The 20,024-nt window shown below is 47.1% G+C and overlaps 2 protein-coding genes across 16 annotated transcripts in view; one reads left to right on the forward strand and one right to left on the reverse strand.

Moving 5' to 3' along the window:
* COL6A3 (collagen type VI alpha 3 chain) overlaps nucleotides 1-20,024 on the forward strand; it is a 64,165-nt gene that overhangs the window by 42,106 nt on the left and 2,035 nt on the right. For 4 of the 8 annotated variants that reach the window (XM_040603541.1, XM_040603542.1, XM_040603534.1 and 1 more), the window contains 21 exons: nucleotides 3-38; nucleotides 562-624; nucleotides 932-994; nucleotides 1,686-1,748; nucleotides 2,431-2,493; nucleotides 3,198-3,248; nucleotides 3,787-3,822; nucleotides 3,927-3,989; nucleotides 4,142-4,204; nucleotides 4,847-4,879; nucleotides 4,975-5,011; nucleotides 5,118-5,129; nucleotides 5,293-5,786; nucleotides 6,406-6,505; nucleotides 6,970-7,668; nucleotides 8,913-9,021; nucleotides 9,774-10,051; nucleotides 11,358-11,618; nucleotides 13,286-13,360; nucleotides 15,473-15,652; nucleotides 15,765-15,818. In XM_040603541.1, coding sequence (XP_040459475.1) covers nucleotides 3-38; nucleotides 562-624; nucleotides 932-994; nucleotides 1,686-1,748; nucleotides 2,431-2,493; nucleotides 3,198-3,248; nucleotides 3,787-3,822; nucleotides 3,927-3,989; nucleotides 4,142-4,204; nucleotides 4,847-4,879; nucleotides 4,975-5,011; nucleotides 5,118-5,129; nucleotides 5,293-5,786; nucleotides 6,406-6,505; nucleotides 6,970-7,668; nucleotides 8,913-9,021; nucleotides 9,774-10,051; nucleotides 11,358-11,618; nucleotides 13,286-13,360; nucleotides 15,473-15,652; nucleotides 15,765-15,818 — 2,833 coding nt within the window. The remainder of the gene's footprint in view (nucleotides 1-2; nucleotides 39-561; nucleotides 625-931; nucleotides 995-1,685; nucleotides 1,749-2,430; nucleotides 2,494-3,197; nucleotides 3,249-3,786; nucleotides 3,823-3,926; nucleotides 3,990-4,141; nucleotides 4,205-4,846; nucleotides 4,880-4,974; nucleotides 5,012-5,117; nucleotides 5,130-5,292; nucleotides 5,787-6,405; nucleotides 6,506-6,969; nucleotides 7,669-8,912; nucleotides 9,022-9,773; nucleotides 10,052-11,357; nucleotides 11,619-13,285; nucleotides 13,361-15,472; nucleotides 15,653-15,764; nucleotides 15,819-20,024) is intronic. The other 4 variants (XM_040603535.1, XM_040603537.1, XM_040603538.1 and 1 more) reach the window with 4 other exon arrangements.
* The window catches only part of LOC121092466, a 33,671-nt gene continuing 25,280 nt past the window's right edge, over nucleotides 11,634-20,024 (reverse strand). For 7 of the 8 annotated variants that reach the window (XR_005829315.1, XM_040603546.1, XM_040603547.1 and 4 more), the window contains one exon: nucleotides 11,634-12,539. Coding sequence is in view for 6 of the 8 variants with exons in the window: in XM_040603546.1 (XP_040459480.1) it covers nucleotides 12,415-12,539 (125 nt within the window). In the remaining 2 variants the exon portion in view is untranslated. Of the gene's footprint in view, nucleotides 12,540-18,037; nucleotides 18,172-20,024 lie in introns of all 8 variants that reach the window. The other variant, XR_005829314.1, reaches the window with a different exon arrangement.

Consider the following 20,024-nt stretch of genomic DNA (forward strand, 5'->3'; position numbering starts at 1 on the left):
AGGGTATGACAGGACGAAGGGGACAGATAGGAATTAAGGTAAGTGGTGAGGGGAACAACCCCTGGGGCTCTTGCCACGCCACCGGCCAGGCAGCCACAGCATCCAGAGGGATGTGCCAAGAGGAGAGACATGCAGGCTTTGCTTCTTCCTCTCTTCTTCTTCTTTCCTCCGAATTTCCTTCCTTCTCCTCAGGCTCATCTCCCTGTATGCTCCTTTCTGGACTCTGTGCAAAATCAGCTGTCCACATGCCTGGAGCTTCCCATCCTCTGCAGCGTTCCCTGGTCAGATGCTTCATCTCCGTGTGCCGCTGGGGCAGTGTAACAGGGCCAAAGCATAAAGGAGCTTGATGCCCATTGACTGGAGAAAGAAAATTACCGTCACTTCTGTGCTTATTCTCTGCTATAACCATATTCTGGGGAAAAAAAACAAACCACCAACACCCAAACAACTGTTCTCCTGCTCTTTATGCAGTTGTAAATGCCCTGAGATCTCTTTTCCCTCCCCATAGTGTTGACCATGTCCCCCCATGCTAACCTGCATTGTCTTGTTTTGCACTTCAAGGGTACCAAGGGCTCGCTCGGTCAGCCAGGGCCAGCTGGAGAACAAGGCATGAGAGGGCCACAGGTCAGTGAGCTTACAGCAAAGTCAGTGTCTTACCTCATGATGCTGTCATTTTATTTCATCACAGCCACTTCTTCAGAGTCCCAGCAGTGAGGACTGTTGGGATTTGGGTATTTTTGGGTGTGCTGTGGCTTGGCTGTCCTGCCCTGGGACATCAAGCTTGCCACTGGATTCACACCACCCAAGGTGTGATGTGTTTGAAACTCATCGTTCAGGCACTGTAGCATTTGCTTTCTCTTGCCTTCTTGTGTAGCACTGGTGTGTTTCTGCTCATGTGTGTTGACACAGTCTCTCTTTTCCCCCTGCACAGGGTCCACCCGGCCAGATTGGCACACCAGGCATAAGAGGAGAGCAGGGCATTCCTGGACCCAGGGTAAAACCTCTGCTGCTTCTCAGCCACTGCCCCAACTATGCTCAGCAAGAGCATCTCACTGAGTTAATAAGATGCAGCCGATGTGTCTTTCCATTCTGCCCCTCTAGGGCTCCAACTCTGTTTCATTCTCTTACAACACAGTCTTCCAGTATGATTCTCCTCTCAACTTATGCTAAAGATTTCTTGATCAAGAGTTACAGAAAAGAAAGAGTTAAAAGCAGCCACAAAGGGCTTTTGGCCCATCATGGTTTGCAATCTTAATTAAAGAACAGCCCTGAGAGACTGGCAGGGCATCCTCCAAGATGTTTCAACCTCTGAAGCCTGAGCATGACCATGTTACATGTTTGCTGGGCCCCTCCCCGTGCAGTTATTTCTCCCTCCTGCTTTACACCCCAGCCAGATTTGTGGCCATGAAGCCAGACACATCTTCCATTTCCCCATCCTGAGAAGGACTTTGCCCTTCCTGCTTACCCCTGTCCTGGGGGGGTCTCCAGGGACAATTTAAGTTGCTGTTGACATGTGCATTGAACTGACCTGGTCCTTCAGCTCTTCCTGACCATGAATTAGACTTCTGAATTTCCTAAGGTGCTTCGAGAAGACCAGCCCGATTTCTAGGCAACCCAATCCTCTAGTTTCTGGCACCTAGTTTTCTTGACACATTGCAAACATGCCTCTCCTGTTTCTATTCCAGGCTGGTAGTGGATCACCAGGAACCCCAGGAGAGCGGGGCAGGATTGGTCCCGTGGGGCGAAAGGTATGTCTTCAACAAGCATTGGGCATCAGCAACAAAAAGAGCCATGAAAAGCTTCTGGATAGGAGTGAGCTTAAAAAAATACTCGAGATGAATCTCTTGGAGCAAAGTCAGGTTGTTTTCACTGGCTTGCATGGTGTGGAGTAGAGCAAGGTCTGTGCTCTGGTGGTTTTATTAGGCTCCCATTTCATTGGACAGAGAGGCAAAATTAATTGAGTAACCGAGATTCCCAAGTGATTTTCCAGGGCAGATGCTCAGCCACTGTCCACATGGGAAGGTGGTTGTGCTGGATCTCTCCATGCCCTCTGTATGGTTTTCTCTCTCCAGATTCACACATGCTGGTTCATTTCCATGGCTCCTCCACCATCCGTTTGCACTGGCAAAATCCTCACAGCTTGGGAACTTTTATTTTTCCGGCAATTATAAAAAGCGAGCACCATCCTGTGGTAGGAGCTGGCTGGTTTCCCATGTCCCATTGCTCAGCTTTCCTGAAACCACTAAAGGTCCCGCTAAAGAACAAGCATTTTGCAGCATTGCTGGTTGTGTAGGTCCAGTCATGAGACCTTTCTGCTGCAAGGACCACTGCAGGCTGGTTTATATAAAGAAACCAGTGCTGATGGGGTGGGAATGGCTCAGAGTTGCCTGGGGTTTCAGCACACGCTTTAACAGATGCTCCTGTTTGCAGGGTGAGCCTGGAAACCCCGGATCCAAAGGGCCAAATGGACAGCAGGGCCCACGAGGAGAGATGGTAAGCGTGGCCATGTGCTCACACCTTTAAGGACACTGGGCTGAACCTTCTCCTGTGGCAAACGGGCCACAGCCCTTTGCAGCAGACTGTTTAGCTCCCCTATGGATTTTGCATCCTCTGTAGTACAATGAGAGAGGGAAATCAGTTTTATGTATTCAGCTGGTACGAGCATAGTTGGTAACGGTAATTCCTTCAATAAGATGAATCATACTCACTTGAAAAGTGACTCATTTCACAAGGCATGAGTAGACACCCTCAGCTGACCCCATGTGTGAGTCCAAAGTAACCTATAAAAAGGATGTATGGACTAAGTGAGCACTTCTGTGGGGCCTGATTCTCATTACTCTGTATAATGAGGAGCCAGCTGAGGAAAAAATGGGTTGCACAAAGCAAGGGAGAACAAGCTTGGGTCAGACAAAGCTGTAAGTACACGCCTAGCATTGACTGACCTCCTAACCTGCTCCCTGTTGCTAACTCCCACCTGGGTTTTACACATTATATGTGTATACTGAGCAGGTTTTAATTCAGATTTGTAGTTTTGGCACCGCTTTTTTGTGCTTTAATTTCTTGCAATAATTTCATCCATAAAAGGTATTCTCACAGGCCCGTGGCATCAGTGGGTTCTACGGATGCCACCGGATCTAGTGAGGTTTAAGTTGTTCACATATGACCGCATACTAATGACTTTGGCTTTCCAATTTTAGGGTGATGATGGACGAGATGGAATTGGTGGCCCAGGTCCTAAAGGCAGAAAGGTAGGTGTATGCGCAGCATGCCTATCGACCGACATGAGGTACCGAGGGCAAGGAAGTAGCCAAGGTCTCCAGTGCAGATGGCAAGGGCAGAGCCTAGGTGAAGTCAGATACGTACACGGACAAAAATCAGCCCAATGTGTACTCTGGTGAGAAAATCAGGCAAGACTCTTCAGACCTTTCCCCTCTGCCTTTGTCTTGGTTTTGGCTACGTAAATCAGCCTCTCCAAGGAGGAAGCAGGACGTTTTTGTACCATTTAGCCAGAGAGCCCCATCAGTGTCTGTGGGACTTCGAAAAGGATGCACCAGCATCTCTGACATCTCCTCTGCAGTTGAAATTAGCCTTAAAGGAGAAACCAGACCTGAAAAAGAGTGGCTATTTGCTCTTTATTAATCATATAAGGAACAAAATTACAAAATTAATTTACAGCCTCTCTCTCTTCTCCTTCCATTGTCTCATCCCTTCAGTTGTGACAGATCTGCCTGCAAAATCAGGTTCACTTTCTAAAACATACTGAAATAAACTTCTATATTGTTTCAGGGAGAACGTGGCTTCATAGGCTACCCCGGGCCCAAGGTATGGTGCAGCCCATGAGCTATGCATTCATTTTCCAAACAGCGTAGGTGTTACCTATGGTCCTGTGCAGATATAGAGCTAATGTTTATGTTTTCCCCCACCAGGGTGGACCTGGTGACCGCGGTGGTGCTGGAGGTCCTGGCCCTAAAGGAAACAGAGGCCGCAGAGTAAGTTGGACCATGACACAATTTTTCCCTGCTGCATGAATGGCCTGAAAGATGTACACATCTTTTCCCCCCAAGTGTTGACCCATGCTCTTTAGAGTCCTCCTACACATGTTCATGGAGAGGACTTCTCTGCGCTCTCTCTCTCTCTCTAGGGAAATGCAGGAGGTCCTGGGACACCTGGTCAGAAAGGAGAGGTTGGATACCCCGGACCATCTGTAAGTGTTCATTGTATTACTGGCTTCTCACCTTGAGAGACTCCTGATTGCTTCTCTGAGAAATGTGGTGGTCCCTGTTAGTGCCAGGGGTGAAAAATGGGCCCATCACCATCTCCTGCTGATTTAAAGTTGGGAAAATTCCTTTTTATTTGCCTTGAATGTGTCTCTATAAATTCCTAACTAGCTGTTTATCACTGATAAATATTTACCTGTCATCAAACTGCAATGTACAGCAGAAGGAAAAAATCAAGAGACAGGCTCTTATCAGGCACTAGAATTTCCCCACAGCAATATGACACTTAAAGCTCCTTCTAGGAAGTTCTCAGCTCTTTATCATCCCACACAGAATTTGGTCCATGACCAAATCTGACTGGCACAGAACACCCTAGAAAGGCCAAGGAGACTTGGTTTGCGTTGCACATGAACCTAGAGCATCCTAACTGTCCCTTCTGGGTCTGGCTTCAGCTAGGTTTACTCCTCCCATGGGAAAACATTTCCTCCTGTTGTTGGAAACACAACTGAAACCAGGCAGGTTTTCCCTTGGCTTCTGCATGACCTGTGGTTAAATAATTATTCCAGGTGGGTTCATGGGGCACCCTGAAAATACATACTGCACTCAATTTGTCTTTATTTTTTAAACAGGGACTTAAAGGTGATAAAGGAGAATCCAGAGATGTAAGTGTGGCATGATTTGTCTCTTGTTTTCAAATACTCTTTTGTTAGCTATGTCACATATCTCTTTTTTCACTTTCTCTTTTATTTTTTTAAAGCAATGTGCGCTTGTGCGGAACATCAAAGACAAATGCCGTGAGTACATCAGTGCTTTGCTAATTCCCTGTCTCTACCCTTATATGGCCGTCATGTTACAAATGGCACTAACCAAACTGCCTTTTTTCCCCCATTTTTTCCCCAGCTTGCTGCTACGGTAAGTCACCTTCAGTCCTTTAAACCCCAGTGTGACTGTGTGCAAGAATTGTTGCTCTCCCCACATATGTGGGTAGGAACTATTTACCCCTGCCAAGGACATGGTCCTGGCTCCCTGACAACTATCTGGGGTACGATTTGTTCCCAACACACATTTCTGGCAGGTCCCAAGGAGTGCCCTGTCTTTCCGACTGAGCTGGCCTTCGCTATTGACACCTCCTCAGGCGTCGTGAGGGATGTTTTCAACAGGATGAAGCAAACTGTGCTCAGAGTGGTCAACAACTTAACCATCGCTGAGAGCAACTGTCCTCGGGGTGCCCGGGTGGCTCTGGTCACCTACAACAACGAGGTCACCACAGAGATCCGCTTTGCTGATGCCAGGAAGAAATCGAGCCTCCTCCAGCAGATCCAAAACTTCCAGGCAACCCTGACCACGAAGCCACGCAGCCTGGAGACTGCCATGTCCTTTGTGGCCAGGAATACCTTCAAGCGTGCCCGAAGCGGTTTCCTTATGAGGAAGGTGGCTGTCTTTTTCAGCAACGGGGACACGAGAGCCTCCTCGCAGCTCAACGACGCCGTGCTGAAACTCTACGACGCTGGGGTCATGCCCGTGTTCCTCACCAGCAGGCCAGACCCAGTTCTCACCAGAGCTCTGGAGGTTGGGGTCGTTCACCCTTTCATTTTCTGCTTGTGGCCTCAGCCTGGTTTGCTGGGGAGATGGATGGCAGTTGCTCCCACAGGCAGTAGTTGGCTTCCACATGCCTTTCAAATGCTTAACACTGAGAAAACGTTGCTGGACAAACTCATCCAGCATATCCATTAGGAAAGAAGTGGATGCTGTGAAATGCTAGTGAGGTTATGACAAGTCGTTTGTTTCCCAGACAATGGCTTCAGAGTGCCAGGTGTGGTATGAAACAGAAGACAAGACAGGTCCCATCGTGAGAAAGGTCTGACAGAAATGTTAAGGATGGGAAGGTGGAAGTGCATTAGCTTTGTTGGCAGAGGGAGAGTGGATGTACAAAGATTCATAGCAATAAAAAAAGCCCCTGATGAGTATGCTGAGCACTGGTTCAAGCTCTTGACCCTTTTCTTGGAGTTTATGTCTCTAAACTAGTCCCACTAACGAATGTTGGGGGCATTAGGCTCCTCCAAATAGGATCCACCAAAAGCAGCGTGCTGAGTAGAGACTCCCTTAGAGTTGTGGATTGCCCCCCCCTACTCTGAGCTGAAAATAACAGCATTACTAACACCATATTTTTCTGTTTGCCTCTAACCAGATCAACAACACAGCGGTTGGACACGCAATTGTTCTTCCAACCAGCGGCAGTCAGCTGAACGAAACTATCTGGAGGCTCTTGACTTGTCACATTTGTCTGGGTAAAGCATCCAATTTCTACTCTAAACAGTGCCAAATCCTTCTGGTCACGCAGCAGTCAGTTGTCAGTGGTGCAGAAGGGGAGGCCAGTTGGGAGTCAGCCCTTTTGCTGCTAAAGACAAGGGATTCATGTTCTTAGGTTGAGCAGAAAACACTGACATTGTGAATGAGGCTTGCTGGGCGTTCTCCTCTTCGTAAAGAGAAGCTGCTTTCTTGGCTGGTTCCCACTTTTACAGCCCAAATACCGGTAACTAAACACTCTGAAATATGGCCTTCTGCCATTTATGACAGAGCGCTTCAGGGATCCCTTTCAACAAAGGAGTGTGTAAAAATACTAAATGCATAACTAAATGTGTTGTGGGATGAAATGAATTTGGTATCATGTAATGGAGCAGTGAACGTCCATGGCGTGATACTATTTGATATGACACAAGATTAGGTGAAACCTAATGTATTTCTTCCCTAGATGTGTGTGACCCTGATCTCACCTGTGGTCTTGGTAGTCAGAGACCTGTATTCAGAGACAGAAGGGCAGCCCCAACAGATGTAGACACTGACATAGCCTTCATCATGGACAGCTCAGAGTCCACCACCCCTCTGCAGTTCAGTGAGATGAAGAAGTACATTTCCTACCTCGTCAGTAACCTGGAAATCAGCTCTGAGCCAAAAGTATCTCAGCACCACGCGAGAGTGGCAGTTCTTCAGCAAGCTCCTTACGAATACGAAACCAACTCAAGCTTCCCACCAGTAAAAACTGAGTTTTCACTAACTGATTATGGATCCAAACAGAAGATCATTAATTACCTTCACAACCAAATGACCCAGCTCCACGGCACAAGGGCTACGGGAAGTGCCATTGAACACACAATAGCTCATATTTTTGAAAGTGCACCAAACCCTCGGGATCTAAAAGTCATAGTTTTGATGATAACTGGAAAAGTGAATAAACAAGAACTTGAGAACTTGCAGAAGGTTGTTACCAATGCAAAATGCAAAGGGTACTTCTTTGTTGTTTTGGGCATTGGTAGGAAGGTGAATGCCAAGAATATCTATAGCTTAGCTAGTGAGCCAAATGATGTGTTCTTCAAATTGGTTGATAAACCAGGAGAGCTTCATGAAGAGCCCTTGCTACGCTTTGGGAGACTGCTGCCATCCTTTATCAGAAGTAAGTATAACATCCTGCAGCCAAAGCGTTATGGAAGGGACATTTGACCTCAGAGGGGTTAATCTGCCAGGTTTGGTCTACCTGCCTGTTGGCTGGGTGGGCTGCAACTTGACCACCTCTTTGGGTAGTGGGGCACCCTGAAGTCAGGCTCTTTTTATACATTCTGTACATTTTGGTCTGTTTGTTGCTGCTTGTAGGTCCACCTAGTTGAACATATCTGTGCTACGTTCACTTCAGTCTCTCCATCCCATCCCATGCAGTCTGCTGATCTGCCAAGTAGAGTTTTCACTTCTGTCTGGTTTGACTTGGTCTCCGTGGATTCACCTGTGGGATCTGACTTAATCCTGCCTGGCTTACTGGTCACATCAGCAACGTCTCCCATAAGGGCTCTTGCTGGGACTCTTGGTCCTCTGCAGCCCAACAGCCTGCTAGAACCCCCGTGAGCTCCCTTAACACCCAGCAACCTTTCTTCCCAGTTTCAGCATCTAGCAGGCATTTGGATGGCTCAGGCTGAGCTCTGGAGTTGCTGTATGCAGATTTAAGGACCAGATGAAGAGGATTCTTTGCTCAGGGATAAATAATACTGTTGCATTTGGGATGTGCAGGTTGTGCCTAGAAAATTTGCATCTCAGTTTAGCAAGACCTCAGGCTGGATCTCCACCTAGCTAGAGCCAGCTGCCAGAGATCCTAAACGGACCTGGCCAGCAAGGACAAGAAATGGGCTTTTTCTAGGAAAGCTTGCTTTATAAAAAAAGTGTTGAAAATCAGTCTACTGGGCTAATAAACCACTGATTCAGGAATGTCTTGCGCTAAGTAGGAAGCTAACATGAGTACATCTTTCCCTGGAAATAAATGTTTAGGTTTTCTCAGTTTGCTTTTTCCATTTACCACTTACAGGGGTCCTGGAAACTTCTAACTCTTGAAAAGATATTAACCATGTGTTTGGAAGTGCCTTGTTATAAGCAAGCTGTTTACATGTGACAGAGTAAGACATACAGCCCTCTGGTATCTTGTAGTTACTGCTCTCATGTTTGTAAATTGGAATAAGAAGTCTCCCAGCCCGGGATGCTGCAGTAACCACAGCAAACGTCAAGAGATATTCTGTAGCTTTTTTTAGAGCAAACAAGAAGATGAGAGGTGGTGGTGGTTTTTTTTTTAATCAAAAAGAAATATATGTAATGTACTGTTGGTAGGTAATCACCATCCTCAGCACGTGTTTAATGCCAGGGTCTCTCTCTCTCTAGGCGACTTTGCTTTCCACCTGTCTCCAGAAATAAAGAAACAGTGCGAGTGGTTCCAGAGCAACCAGCAAGCCAAGAATCAGAGCCCCGGGCACACCGGACACAAAGCAGTGTAAGTAGCAGTTTGTCTGCAACAGAATGAGCTTTGCTAACAGCCTGTCTGGGAAAGAAGCCTTCACTTCCTTTTTCGAAAGAGAAAGAAAAAGCAACTTTGATGCTAACAACCAGGGTTATCAGTATTTCACTAGCTCCTTTAGTGCTGTGTCAAAAGAGCAACGGATATATCTGCTAGAGAGGGGTAGAAAAGTTCACATGTAATTTTAAATTTGGGTTCAATTTCATATGTATGTGTGTATAAAGAATATGAAGGAGATACATGCTACTGTCATCATGCAGGTCAGAAAATCCAGAAATTACTGTTAATTTGGGGTTTTCCACTCAACAGACTTTTCAGAGGCTGGGCTGCCCTGGACTATCTGATATTCAGAATCCCATCATAGAATATATCCTAATATTTTCTGAACAGAAGGTAAAGTTGTGTCACCAGGACTCATGCATTGCTGGCATGGAGCTGTCCTAGCTTTAGAAGATTGAGCCCCATGAAATCAGGCATGCTACAAACCTGTCTGCTGAATTCACTCTTTAAGTGTGTAAAGCTGATGTATAGACAGATTTGTGCCCCAAGGGACAGGCAATGCTCTGCAGCACTTCTCACTGCTTGGCTGTGGGCATATCTAAAGCTGACAAAGAACATTGACCTCTGGGGGGTCCTTGCCAATGGCTTCTATATCAACTCCCCTCCACTTCCAAAATTCTGCTTATATAGGGGGAAAAAAGCCATAACAGCTGCTTTTCCTTTGACAGGTATGTGGCACCCAATGTGACCATAAGCCAGACCCTCAGTGCCAGCACCACAGTCACTGCGAGCATCAAGCCTGTTGCAAGCACTAGTGCCCAAGCCAGGACCACCACTGCCAGCACCACAGCCCAGACCAGAGCCACCAACCAGACCACATCCAGCACCGTGGTCCAGCTGAACACCACCACGCAGAGCACAGCAAGCATCACTGCCCATGCCAAAGCCACCAGCCGCACCACCGCGAACACCACGGCTAGCGGGGCAGGCGGCAGGAGAAGACAAGGTAGTACGTGAAAGGCTTTCCCCATGTGAGCAGTGCCATGTTTGCCACGCTTTCCCCATGCTTGTCTGTACCACAGTGGGTTGTGGCTTTTCTTCCTCCCTGAGAGGACTATTCCTATGGGAAATGTCACTAAGAGGCCAAATTTCTTGCTTGCACAAAACAAGTTTTTAGGTGCAAAACTGGAAGTCTGCACTGAGGGTTTAAAGCTTTGTTGACTTGTGTGGACAACAATGCGTAAAACTGGGTGGGGGACACCTGTATATAAAATACAAAAATACAAGCAGGATGTAACATGGGACAATTCATCATCTACTGCCAGTAGCACAGTGACAGAGCACTTCTCTTCCTACCGTGGCCCATTTGCTTTCTATGTTTTCCTTGTAGCATGGTTACCCCTTGGCTAAGTTTTGCTACTTATGGTGATTCATACAACGGCATTGTCTGAATTCTCCATCAACTAATATAAATAGTTCAGTTAGTTCATCACTGAATCAGTGTGGAGACCTATCTGGGAATGCTAAAGCTCTTTCATGTGAGCACAGCTCATGTAAAGGAGTTTTCCCACATGTTCTTACAAGGGGGTGCAGGCAGATCTGCACTAGGTGAACAAGTAATAAAGAACATGTGTCAAAGCACAGGGACGCTTAACCAGTGAATGAATGCATGACCCTTTGTAAATAATAAATAAAAAGCGATAAATAGAAGCAGTCAGCTTTTGCAAGGTTAATGCTTTAATCAGCTTGTGGGGAACAAACATTTCTTGGTGTTTCTTGCTCCACTGTTTCTTCCAAGCAGCATTTATAAAGGTCTCATCCAATACTCTGCCATAGCCAGAAAACCTTTCCCTAATAGCTTCTTTGACCTTTCTAAGATTATGTTCGATATTAAGCAGGTTTTGCTTGAAGATCTTCAGCAGTTCAATGAACCCATTGCACCCTAGAGAAGGATCTGACTGGAGATGTTTGCAGTAGTTGGGAAGGTTGTGTTGGGAATCACATTTCAGGCTGAGTAAACCTCATTAAAAAAATTGCTTTGCTTTGCTAAATTGCAGCATATTATTAAAAATAAATAAACCACTTGGTAAATCATCTAGACTCTGGAAAAAAAAAAAGCCTCCCTGCAATGTGCTGGGTTGGGTGTCTAAATTAGCAAAGTCATAACCTGGTTTGTACATGCCACAGCTGGCTGGAGGCAAATTTATTTGCTGTGGACTGCGAGGGAGATCCTGCAGCACCGAGACATTTTTTCCTGGAGACCTTTCCTCTTCCAGTCCTTGCTTAATGTTTCTTCCAATTTTGTGTTGCAGCAAAGACCCACGACATCCAGATCGCAGATGTCACTGAGAACAGTGCCAGGCTGCGCTGGGCCAGCCCCGAGCCACACAACACCTACACTTTTGATATCACAGTCACCTTAGCGCATGACCAGTCTCTCGTGCAGAAGCAGAACATGACTGGCACTGAGCACACCATCCGAGGACTCAGAAGTGGGCAGAAATACGTTGTCGTCATTACCGGCTACCAGAAATCCCAACCCAAAGTAACCTACACAGGGACATTCACCACAAGTAAGTACCTCTTGATGAAAATACATAAACATTTATTTCTTCATAAAGCAGACACAAAGAACTGGGGAAAAAAAAACACGTGTAAGGGACAGATCATCAGTTGGTGTCAACAGTACCAGCCTTGGCAATGCTCAGCTGTGTCACTGCATGTCTGGCATCCTCCAGACCAGCAGCAGGACCCGGTTATGAAACAATGAAATGTGTTTCTTTGAAAAAAGCAAGTTGACACCTCAGTGGTGTTAAATTGACACAGATTGTGGGAGAATTAGAGCAGTCCCAGAGTGGGGGTTATTTTATTGTGCATGCAGGAGCCTTTGCACAGTGGATCGTGGTGGGGTCCGGCCAGCATTGCTGTAATTAATGGTAAGAGTCAAACTGGATTAACAGAGTAAATTGAGTCCAGCCTGGTGGCAAAATAAGTAAGACAAGCTTCTCCGATGGCCATTTCCATAGCACCTATCTGGTTTGCATATTATATTATCCAAAAAAACCCCACAAATAAGAGATTAAACAAAGGGTTTAGTCCTTTGGAGATCCAAGCTCCATGTGTACAGATCACATGTAAACCTCACCAAACCCTTTGGCATAGCCAAGAGTTGCTGTGTAAGAGAGCCAATTTTTTAAATATAGTTTGGCGTAGAGGTGACTTGGCTTGGCAGTGTGTAGAAGAAGTTTGTGCTGGTCCTGCCAGTGCCGCATTTGGCTGCTTCTGGCACTTTGGAGCCAATTTCAGTGCCCATGGAGAGCCTTCCCATTGGCTTCAGCGGGTTTGGATCAGGTCTGAAGTCTCTTACCTTCAGAAGCAATAAACATGCCCACAAAAATGTTGAGAAAAGACATCAATGTGTAGAAGTAATATTTGCATGCGCCGAGTTGAAGCTCTCGATGCCCACGGAAGCTGCATTTCCCACAGAGTAAATCCTGAATGGGAACAAACTGGGTAGGCACTGGTGACACCATGTTTATCCACAAGCTGTGACCTGGACACTGTATAGGACTGCTCCCTGTCTCCCCTACCCACACCCATACCCTCCACCAGAGAAAAGCAAATCCAACCCTTCCTGTGGCTGCAGCCCCCTCCAGCCCCATGGAAAATGAGCCATGGGTTGCCCTGAGAAAGGGCTTGATGCAATAGGGTGCAGTCATGCAGAGCGTGATGCAGTATGCACCATGTTCTCCTCTCCATCACAAGGGATTGCCTCCCCCAGTGACAGTCCTCAACAACACAGTTCCTAGAGTGATGTGAGGCTGAGATGGGAGGAGTGCGGTCGAAGAGAGGCATGCGATGCACAGACAGGCCTTAAAGGCTGCAGGGGAACAAAGGATGATCCATCCCTGCCCAGTCACATGCTGTGGGGTGAGTGGGGGCCCTGAGGATGCTCCTTTGCAGTCACCCCCAAGGATGAGCCTGACTGCGCAGCAGAGCTGCCGGCTGGGGAGAGCCAGGCAAACCCATCCCAGCACAGCTGGGCGGTTGTGGATTACTCATCCTGTCAGCTGCCTTCAATAAACATTTCTGAAATGTATGTGCTAGGGTAAACAGACCCAGACCTGACTCCTGCAACTTGTGTGTCTCCCTCATGCTGGTGATGGGGCCAGTGAGTTTGTTTATGACTGCTGCCGCAGATCCCCTTCCCCTTGGCTGACCCCCTCTTTCTTCTCCCCAGAGACCGTGGCTCAGCCCAAGGTGTCCCTGGCCAACATGATGCTCAACACCGAGCCGCTGGAAGGGCCCAACAGTGGTGAGTATGGGTGACGGTGAGAGTGCTGAGCTGGGGGCTCTGCCTAGACCCCCATCAAGAGCCTGGCCATTTGCACTGAGCTTCACTTTGCCTGTTCCTAAACCCATTCCTTCTCTGAACTGTGCTGGGACGAAAGATCTGCGAGTCATTTCCTTTGCAGAGCCAACAGATCATGACCCTGATGACATCCTTGGCCATGTGGGTCTCAGCCCTGTATTGGGGTCTCTGCCCCATGCTGGACCCAGAGTCCCCTGAAGTTGCTGTGATCTTCATGGGGGATTCAAAACAGGTCCTGTTTCCATTGCAAGGATGGGAGATGAGCCAGGGCCCAGGCGCTGGTTGCTCTCTAGGGACACGCTGTGCCCCATGGCCTCCCTGGCAGGCATAGATGCAGGTGTGGATGCAGAACTTTGCCTGATACTTGCTTGCTCCCTCTCTCCCCATCTGGGGCAAAGGCACAACTCTCAACAAGGGCTTGACCAAAAGCCAAGGACTGCAGGGGAGTTAGTGTCAAACATTTCCATAGATGTGGCTAATTGGTGGCCTCCTTCCAGTTTCACCCATCTGCCCACCCCCTATTTCTCTGCCACCAGTGGTGTATGTAGTAAACCTCTCAATGAGCAAGCTGTCAGTCCCTATGTTGTTGTTAATCTCATTAACCTCTGTTAATAATCCATAATCACTGTAGCTGTTAATATGCCATCTCATTGCTTTTGTTGACATCAAGCTCATTATATCAGTGCCATTAGACTCAGTTGTACTGTAAATGCCAGGTGGCAACCCTTTCTCCAAGGGTCTGCAAGGGCTTTCAACCTTCATAAAGCAGCACAACACCCTCACAGGCACCAGCTATGGATCTGGCATCCAGAGCTCATCCCTCTATCATCACTCCCATGTTTTGCTTTAAGCATTTCACTTGCACCGTGGCTCATTTTCTTCCTGAGGTGATGTAAGAGCATGGGGAGATGCTGCTGCTCAGTGCGTTCAGCCAACAAGAGTTGCAAAGCTACTGCTGGGGTCTGGCTGCTCACGTTGAAAGGGATGAGCACAGACCTCATGCCTGGCTGGTGGTACCACCCTGGCCGTGCAGGACCATCTCATTGCTGCCTTGCTGCATGTCCCATCATCCCACACTTCCTATGTGTTCCCACTCATTTGGTCCCTCTCCCTGACACTGACATCCCCTCTGAAGCCTTCACCTGGCTTGTCCCCACCAGGTGACATGCATCCCCTATGGCTTTGTTTAACCCCTTGTATGCCACCCCTTTGGAAACAAGGTGTGCAGGCTTGCGTAGGTCTGCCCGAAGGAAAATGGATGTGCTGTGTGCTCACTGCGCTTCAACGCAGACCTCGCAGTCTCAGCTACTCTTGTTGACCCACTTGTAGCAAATGTTTCTGCCCGAGGATTCATGGCAGCCAGCAATTTGGGGGAAACATTCCCCAAGGATGCTAATCTGAAGTTTTTCAACAGGACTAAAGAGGTTAAACAGGGCAGGGGATTTGGGATGGGTTGTTTAGCTGAGTCTTCTCTGGTTCCCTGTGCAGCGGGAGAGACCCATCTGTAAATCTTCGGACAGACCTCCAAGGAAGCCCCAGATTTTGCCCTCCTTATATAGGCAAAGCAGCTGCTAGCAGGGATGGCCTATCCTTGCTAATAAAAGCTCTGGGATTTGGACCTAAATTATCATTTCTGGGCAGGAACGGAACATATGTTTAAATTCTCATCGAGCCTTAAAGTCTACCAGGTGTGGCTTGCCTTTAGAGATAGAATAAATACACTTAAGGATTGAAAGTTGCTGCCAACACAAATGGCTTTGAAAATAGACTGGGGAAGCTGTGTGAGGGCCTGATCCGGCGTGCACCAGCAGGGAGTAAGGGGCTCCCACCACCATGGTCCAGGGACTTGGGGCTTGGATGCATGATGTAATCAAGAGTGGGAAGAGGCAAGCTGGAGGCTGGGGAAGATTTGCATTCAGCAAGAGAAATCACACCATAAGGAAATGCCACCAGTCCTGTACCGGGCTTTTTTTTTTTTTTTCTTTTCAATCTCTGTGCTTTTTCAGCTTTTAACGCTTTCAGATTCACTTAACCTTTGCACCTTTTGACATGCAGATTGGCCAGACCCTTGCTTGCTGGACTTTGACATGGGCATGCAGTGCAAGGACTATCAGATTGTGTGGTTCTTTGACTACAAAAACAAGATCTGCAGCCAGGGTTGGTATGGTGGCTGCGGTGGTAATGCCAATAGATTTGAGGCCGAAGCTGAGTGCATTAGCAAATGCTTAAAACCATGTAAGTACCACATGGGGATTAATCCTTTCGTATTTTGTCATATTGTCAAACAATGTTTGGATTGCTGAGAATGCATCATTTAAAATCCAAACCCACGCACTTTTTCCTCCAGCAGCAGCTGAGAAAGCCATGCAGCAGCCACCCCTTGAGAAAAAATTATCATCAGGTAACACCCAAACCCAATAATAATCACAAATCAAAGCAAATCCATTATTTCACCTTGACCATTTCATAGCATGCATCCAAGCTTGTCCAATACAAGATCACCAGTAGTATAGACTTGGTTTTCATTTACTCCTTGACATGACCATGCCCTACCATCTGCTTTGCATGAGCAAGTCACCTTGCATGCATGTTGTCACATCAGGACACACTGTGTTTGCACAACCTGAGTGCAAACCACAGCTATATAGCAAAGCCACACACTGGATTTCATGAGAGGTGTGGGTTGCTGATCGGGAGCGTGGCACGGTCCCAAAGCAGTTTCTCTTATCATTGCATGACTAACCAATGCCACCGCTCAGTGGTGTGCCTTTTATGAGATGCAACGAATTGCAAATGTTTCATTGCCTGTAACCAAAACACTTGATGGAAAATAACTCCACGAGGCTCAGGTCTTGCGTGCAGATGTTTTCGTTTTGCACCAGAAGATAAAAATCAAAGTTGAGGGAGGAGCCCACAGGAAAATGGCAATGACGTCCTCTTCTCAAGGACTTTCTGTGATTAATGGGTTGTGTTTGCAAACCTATTCGAGACCAGGAAAGGAAGTAGAGCCTTGCAATCACCTGTGTTAGTTCAGCAAGGGGTTGAGATGAGAACCTGGCTGCAGCAAAGCCGTGCTACCATAGCAGCCTGCCCCTTCTCGTGGTGTTTCAGGGCACTTTGCAGAGATGGGAGGGAAACTTAGGAGTGAGCTGTGGTACCTAATTGCAGGGCTTTAATTCTCACAGGGTCGTAACAGGGTTTGAAAAGGCAAATTAAGGATGCCTCCCACCCATTTGATTTCCTCAGGTCTGTTTTAGGCTCCTTAAATCAGACTTGGGAATTTTTGCCACTGGTGGTGGTGCAGCCCAAGTCCAGCTGTGAGTGCCCCTGCAGGCAAGTGAGGAGGAGGTCACCACCAGCCTGGGGCGGCAGTTGCTTGCAAAAGGAGATTGCAAGGTGCTTCTGGGCTGCAAACTGGCATCATGGACAAAGACCCACTGGTTGCAGTTTGAGGACTTTTCAGCCAGGGGAAGCAGCCTGTGGCTTGTGCAGAAACCTGTAGCTTCAATCTAGAGCAGGGTTTCATCCTCACAGAGCAAGAAAGCCTCCCTGATGTGCTTTTCTTGAGGGTGCGTGTTTCTGCTAGCCCCATCCCATAGACCAGCCCCTTCTGATCATCGTCACATGCCTTGATGATGTTTCCAGCAACTGTGGTTCAGGCTAAAGTGATATTTCATGAACTTGGCGCCGTTCTGCCCTGGGCAGATAGTCAAGAAAAGCAACTGAGGGGCCCTGGAAGGACGCTCACGTCTCTGCCCGCCCTGCTCTATTCACCACTTTATTCTCTTTTCATTTTCTGCAAAACCAGAGCTTGACTCCACCATGGAAAAAGAGACATGGGAGGTTCGTGTGCAGATCAGCTTTTAAAACTCTGGGCATTGGGTCGGGCTCTCGGTTCAGCCCGTACCAGGTACCGCAGCCAGGTGCAGCGCTGAGGAATGAATTAGTCTCTCAAACCTAAGGGCTCTTTGGGTGCAAAAATGTGCACCAGACCCAACCCACCACCCCTTTGAAGCCTTTTATATTTTTTTATAACCTTTACTTATTGAATTTTTTAATATATTATTATTAATAATTTTTACCATGGCAAAATTAACTGTAAGTGCAACTGAGGAGCCCAGGCACATTTTCTCCATGGGATGAATTAAAATTCTGGCTTACAGTATCTGTCCCCTCTTTTGAACCTGCCAGAGGCAGCCACAGCTTAAAGCACACTTCAGCTCCCTAGCTCTTGCTCTCCATCAATTCTTTGAAATGTGTGGATAAGCTTTTGGTTTATTTATTGTGTTTTGGGCTTGAGGTTTCTGGTGGGGGAGGAGGTTTCAGTTAAAATGCCAGGCAATGGTTCACCCAGAGGGGTTACTCGGTGGTGTTTGACGGTGGTCTGAAAGCGAAGGGCGGCACAAGCCCATGCAGTGTGACTATCAGGGCAGGCAAACTGAGGATTACAGCTCAAGTGAAATTTCAGCAGCTTTCCTGAAGTCAGATCTGCCTCTAAAGCGGTGGTTGAATTTCCCTGTGCCTGCTGATCCTGAAGGCTGCTTCCACTGCCAAAGGGGATGGAGGGAGGGAAAGCTGGGCTGTCTGGACCCTGTGCAGCAGAGGAAAAATGTATCATACCTCCCATCAGCTGAATGTTTTGATTACTGGTTGGAATCCTGAAAGGGTGCACACGGTTTGGGGTAGAGTCATTCTTGTATTCACATCTGCTGGCTTTCAATGTTTTGGAAGGCAGGGAAGAAGGGAGATGGACTCTGAAAAAAAATATCCAAATATAAAATGGGAAAGAGCCTGCCAAAGGCATGGGGAAGCTTTTGGCTGTAGGAGGCCTACAGCCAAAAGCAAAGCTGAATTGGAATATCAATATTGATTTCAAATTCCAAGGAAAAATGGAGATTAAAAAAGAAATCCTGATTCAAAAAGCTGCATTTAGAATGGGACGATGGGCAGCAGCGTCCCTTCACATATATCTCCTCTCTCAGAAAGAACGTATTCCCAGCTTCTCCTATCTAAAGAGTAAACCCACTGCTCAAACCAACCACCCAGTGTCCATCACGGCTGCAGTACGGACCACTTGAGCCTGACCCCTTTGGCCACAGTGCTGTTCTGGCAGAGAGCTCTTCAGCTGCTCACAGCACAGAGGGACTCCTGCACACAGGAGAGTGCCACAGGATGCCCATCCTGGGAGCATCTCAGCCTTGCTGCAGCATTCCTGGGCTCTGGGCAGCCACCAGCACCAGCTGCAATTTGCTTCAAAGTAAACCCACTGCCAGGGCTTTTGTATTGCCTAGGGTCCATTGCCAGACCTGCTTTCTAGTTGGGATTTCAGGGATAATCTTCTGTGCCCTTATTCTCATGAAAACTTTAGAAGGGTTTAGCATACATTTACTTTCATCAGGCTCCAAAGAAAATTGCTGGCAAATGCACCTTTTTATATACTCACCCTATCTCTATATATTCTTTCCTGTAATAATTCATGGGTATGTTGGGGCTCTATTTCTGGTAGGACGGAGACCTGGTAAGATCTCTCTCGGCTTCTTACAAATACTGGCTGATTGCCTTTTCTTAATGCTTGGGAGAAGCAGAATCATTAAAACGTGAATATAATATTAGGGGGTTTTTTTACCAGCATTGAGCTCTTGATCTCACAAACTCCTGCCTTCACACGAGTGGTCCAAGGATTCAATTAGTTCAGGCACCTTTGCTGTTACCAAGGGCTATTTCTGGGGGCCCTATGTGATTACAAGGGGACTGCAGAAAACTTGGGGCTGTTAACCACCATTGCAGAAAAGTCCTTTAGAAGTAGCTTGATTTCGGGCACCTAGTTTACAAAAGGCATGATTCTAAGACACAATTATCAGACGATAACATCAAGATCTGAATTTCCTCAGCAGTCATTGCTGGTGTACTCTGAATACATTGATTTACCTTTGCTTTTGGAAAAAAAAGGAAGGTAAAGGACTTTTCCCCCCCTTAATTAAAAAAGGGGTCCTGGTTGCAAATACTCCTCTAGTAAGAGAAACCCCACACTTTGCCTGTCTGATTCCCTCTAGCTCCCGTTCATTTTTCAGTGCTGGCTGATTTACTTGTTTGATTGATGACTTACGTTTTTCATTCATGCCCAAGGAGCTGTACAGATAAGTGGCACTGATGAGCAAGATACCAGAAATTTTTGGGATCTGCCTGACTCAGGGCTATGGTAACAAGGCTTTTGCAGGACAAACTGTGATGGCTGATGGTTACGCCGTGCTGAGCAGAGGTGCTTTCACATCCCTGTGTACAAGGGATGCCTTGTTTCTTGATGACTTCATGGTAAATTAGTGGCTAATACAGGATTTTGTTTCTTTTTTTTTTTTTTCTTCCCAAAATTTATTTGGCAATTTCATTTTAACACATTGTACTTTGTTTATTTGTTCCCCACTCACCCAGCAAGGGATGCAGGGTGCCAGGGTGCAGTGTGTGGTAGGTCCGGGAGCATCTTCACATAGATTTCTCTTTTCAGTGGAAGCCAGTGTTTTTGATGGGAAAATGATGGTGCAAATACTTTTTCCCTTGCAGTTCAGCCTGTCCCGTCCCAGTTTTGAGACCTGCCAACTCAGGTTGGCAC

Source organism: Falco naumanni, chromosome 8 (genome assembly GCF_017639655.2).
Source record: "Falco naumanni isolate bFalNau1 chromosome 8, bFalNau1.pat, whole genome shotgun sequence".
Taxonomy (NCBI): domain Eukaryota; kingdom Metazoa; phylum Chordata; class Aves; order Falconiformes; family Falconidae; genus Falco; species Falco naumanni.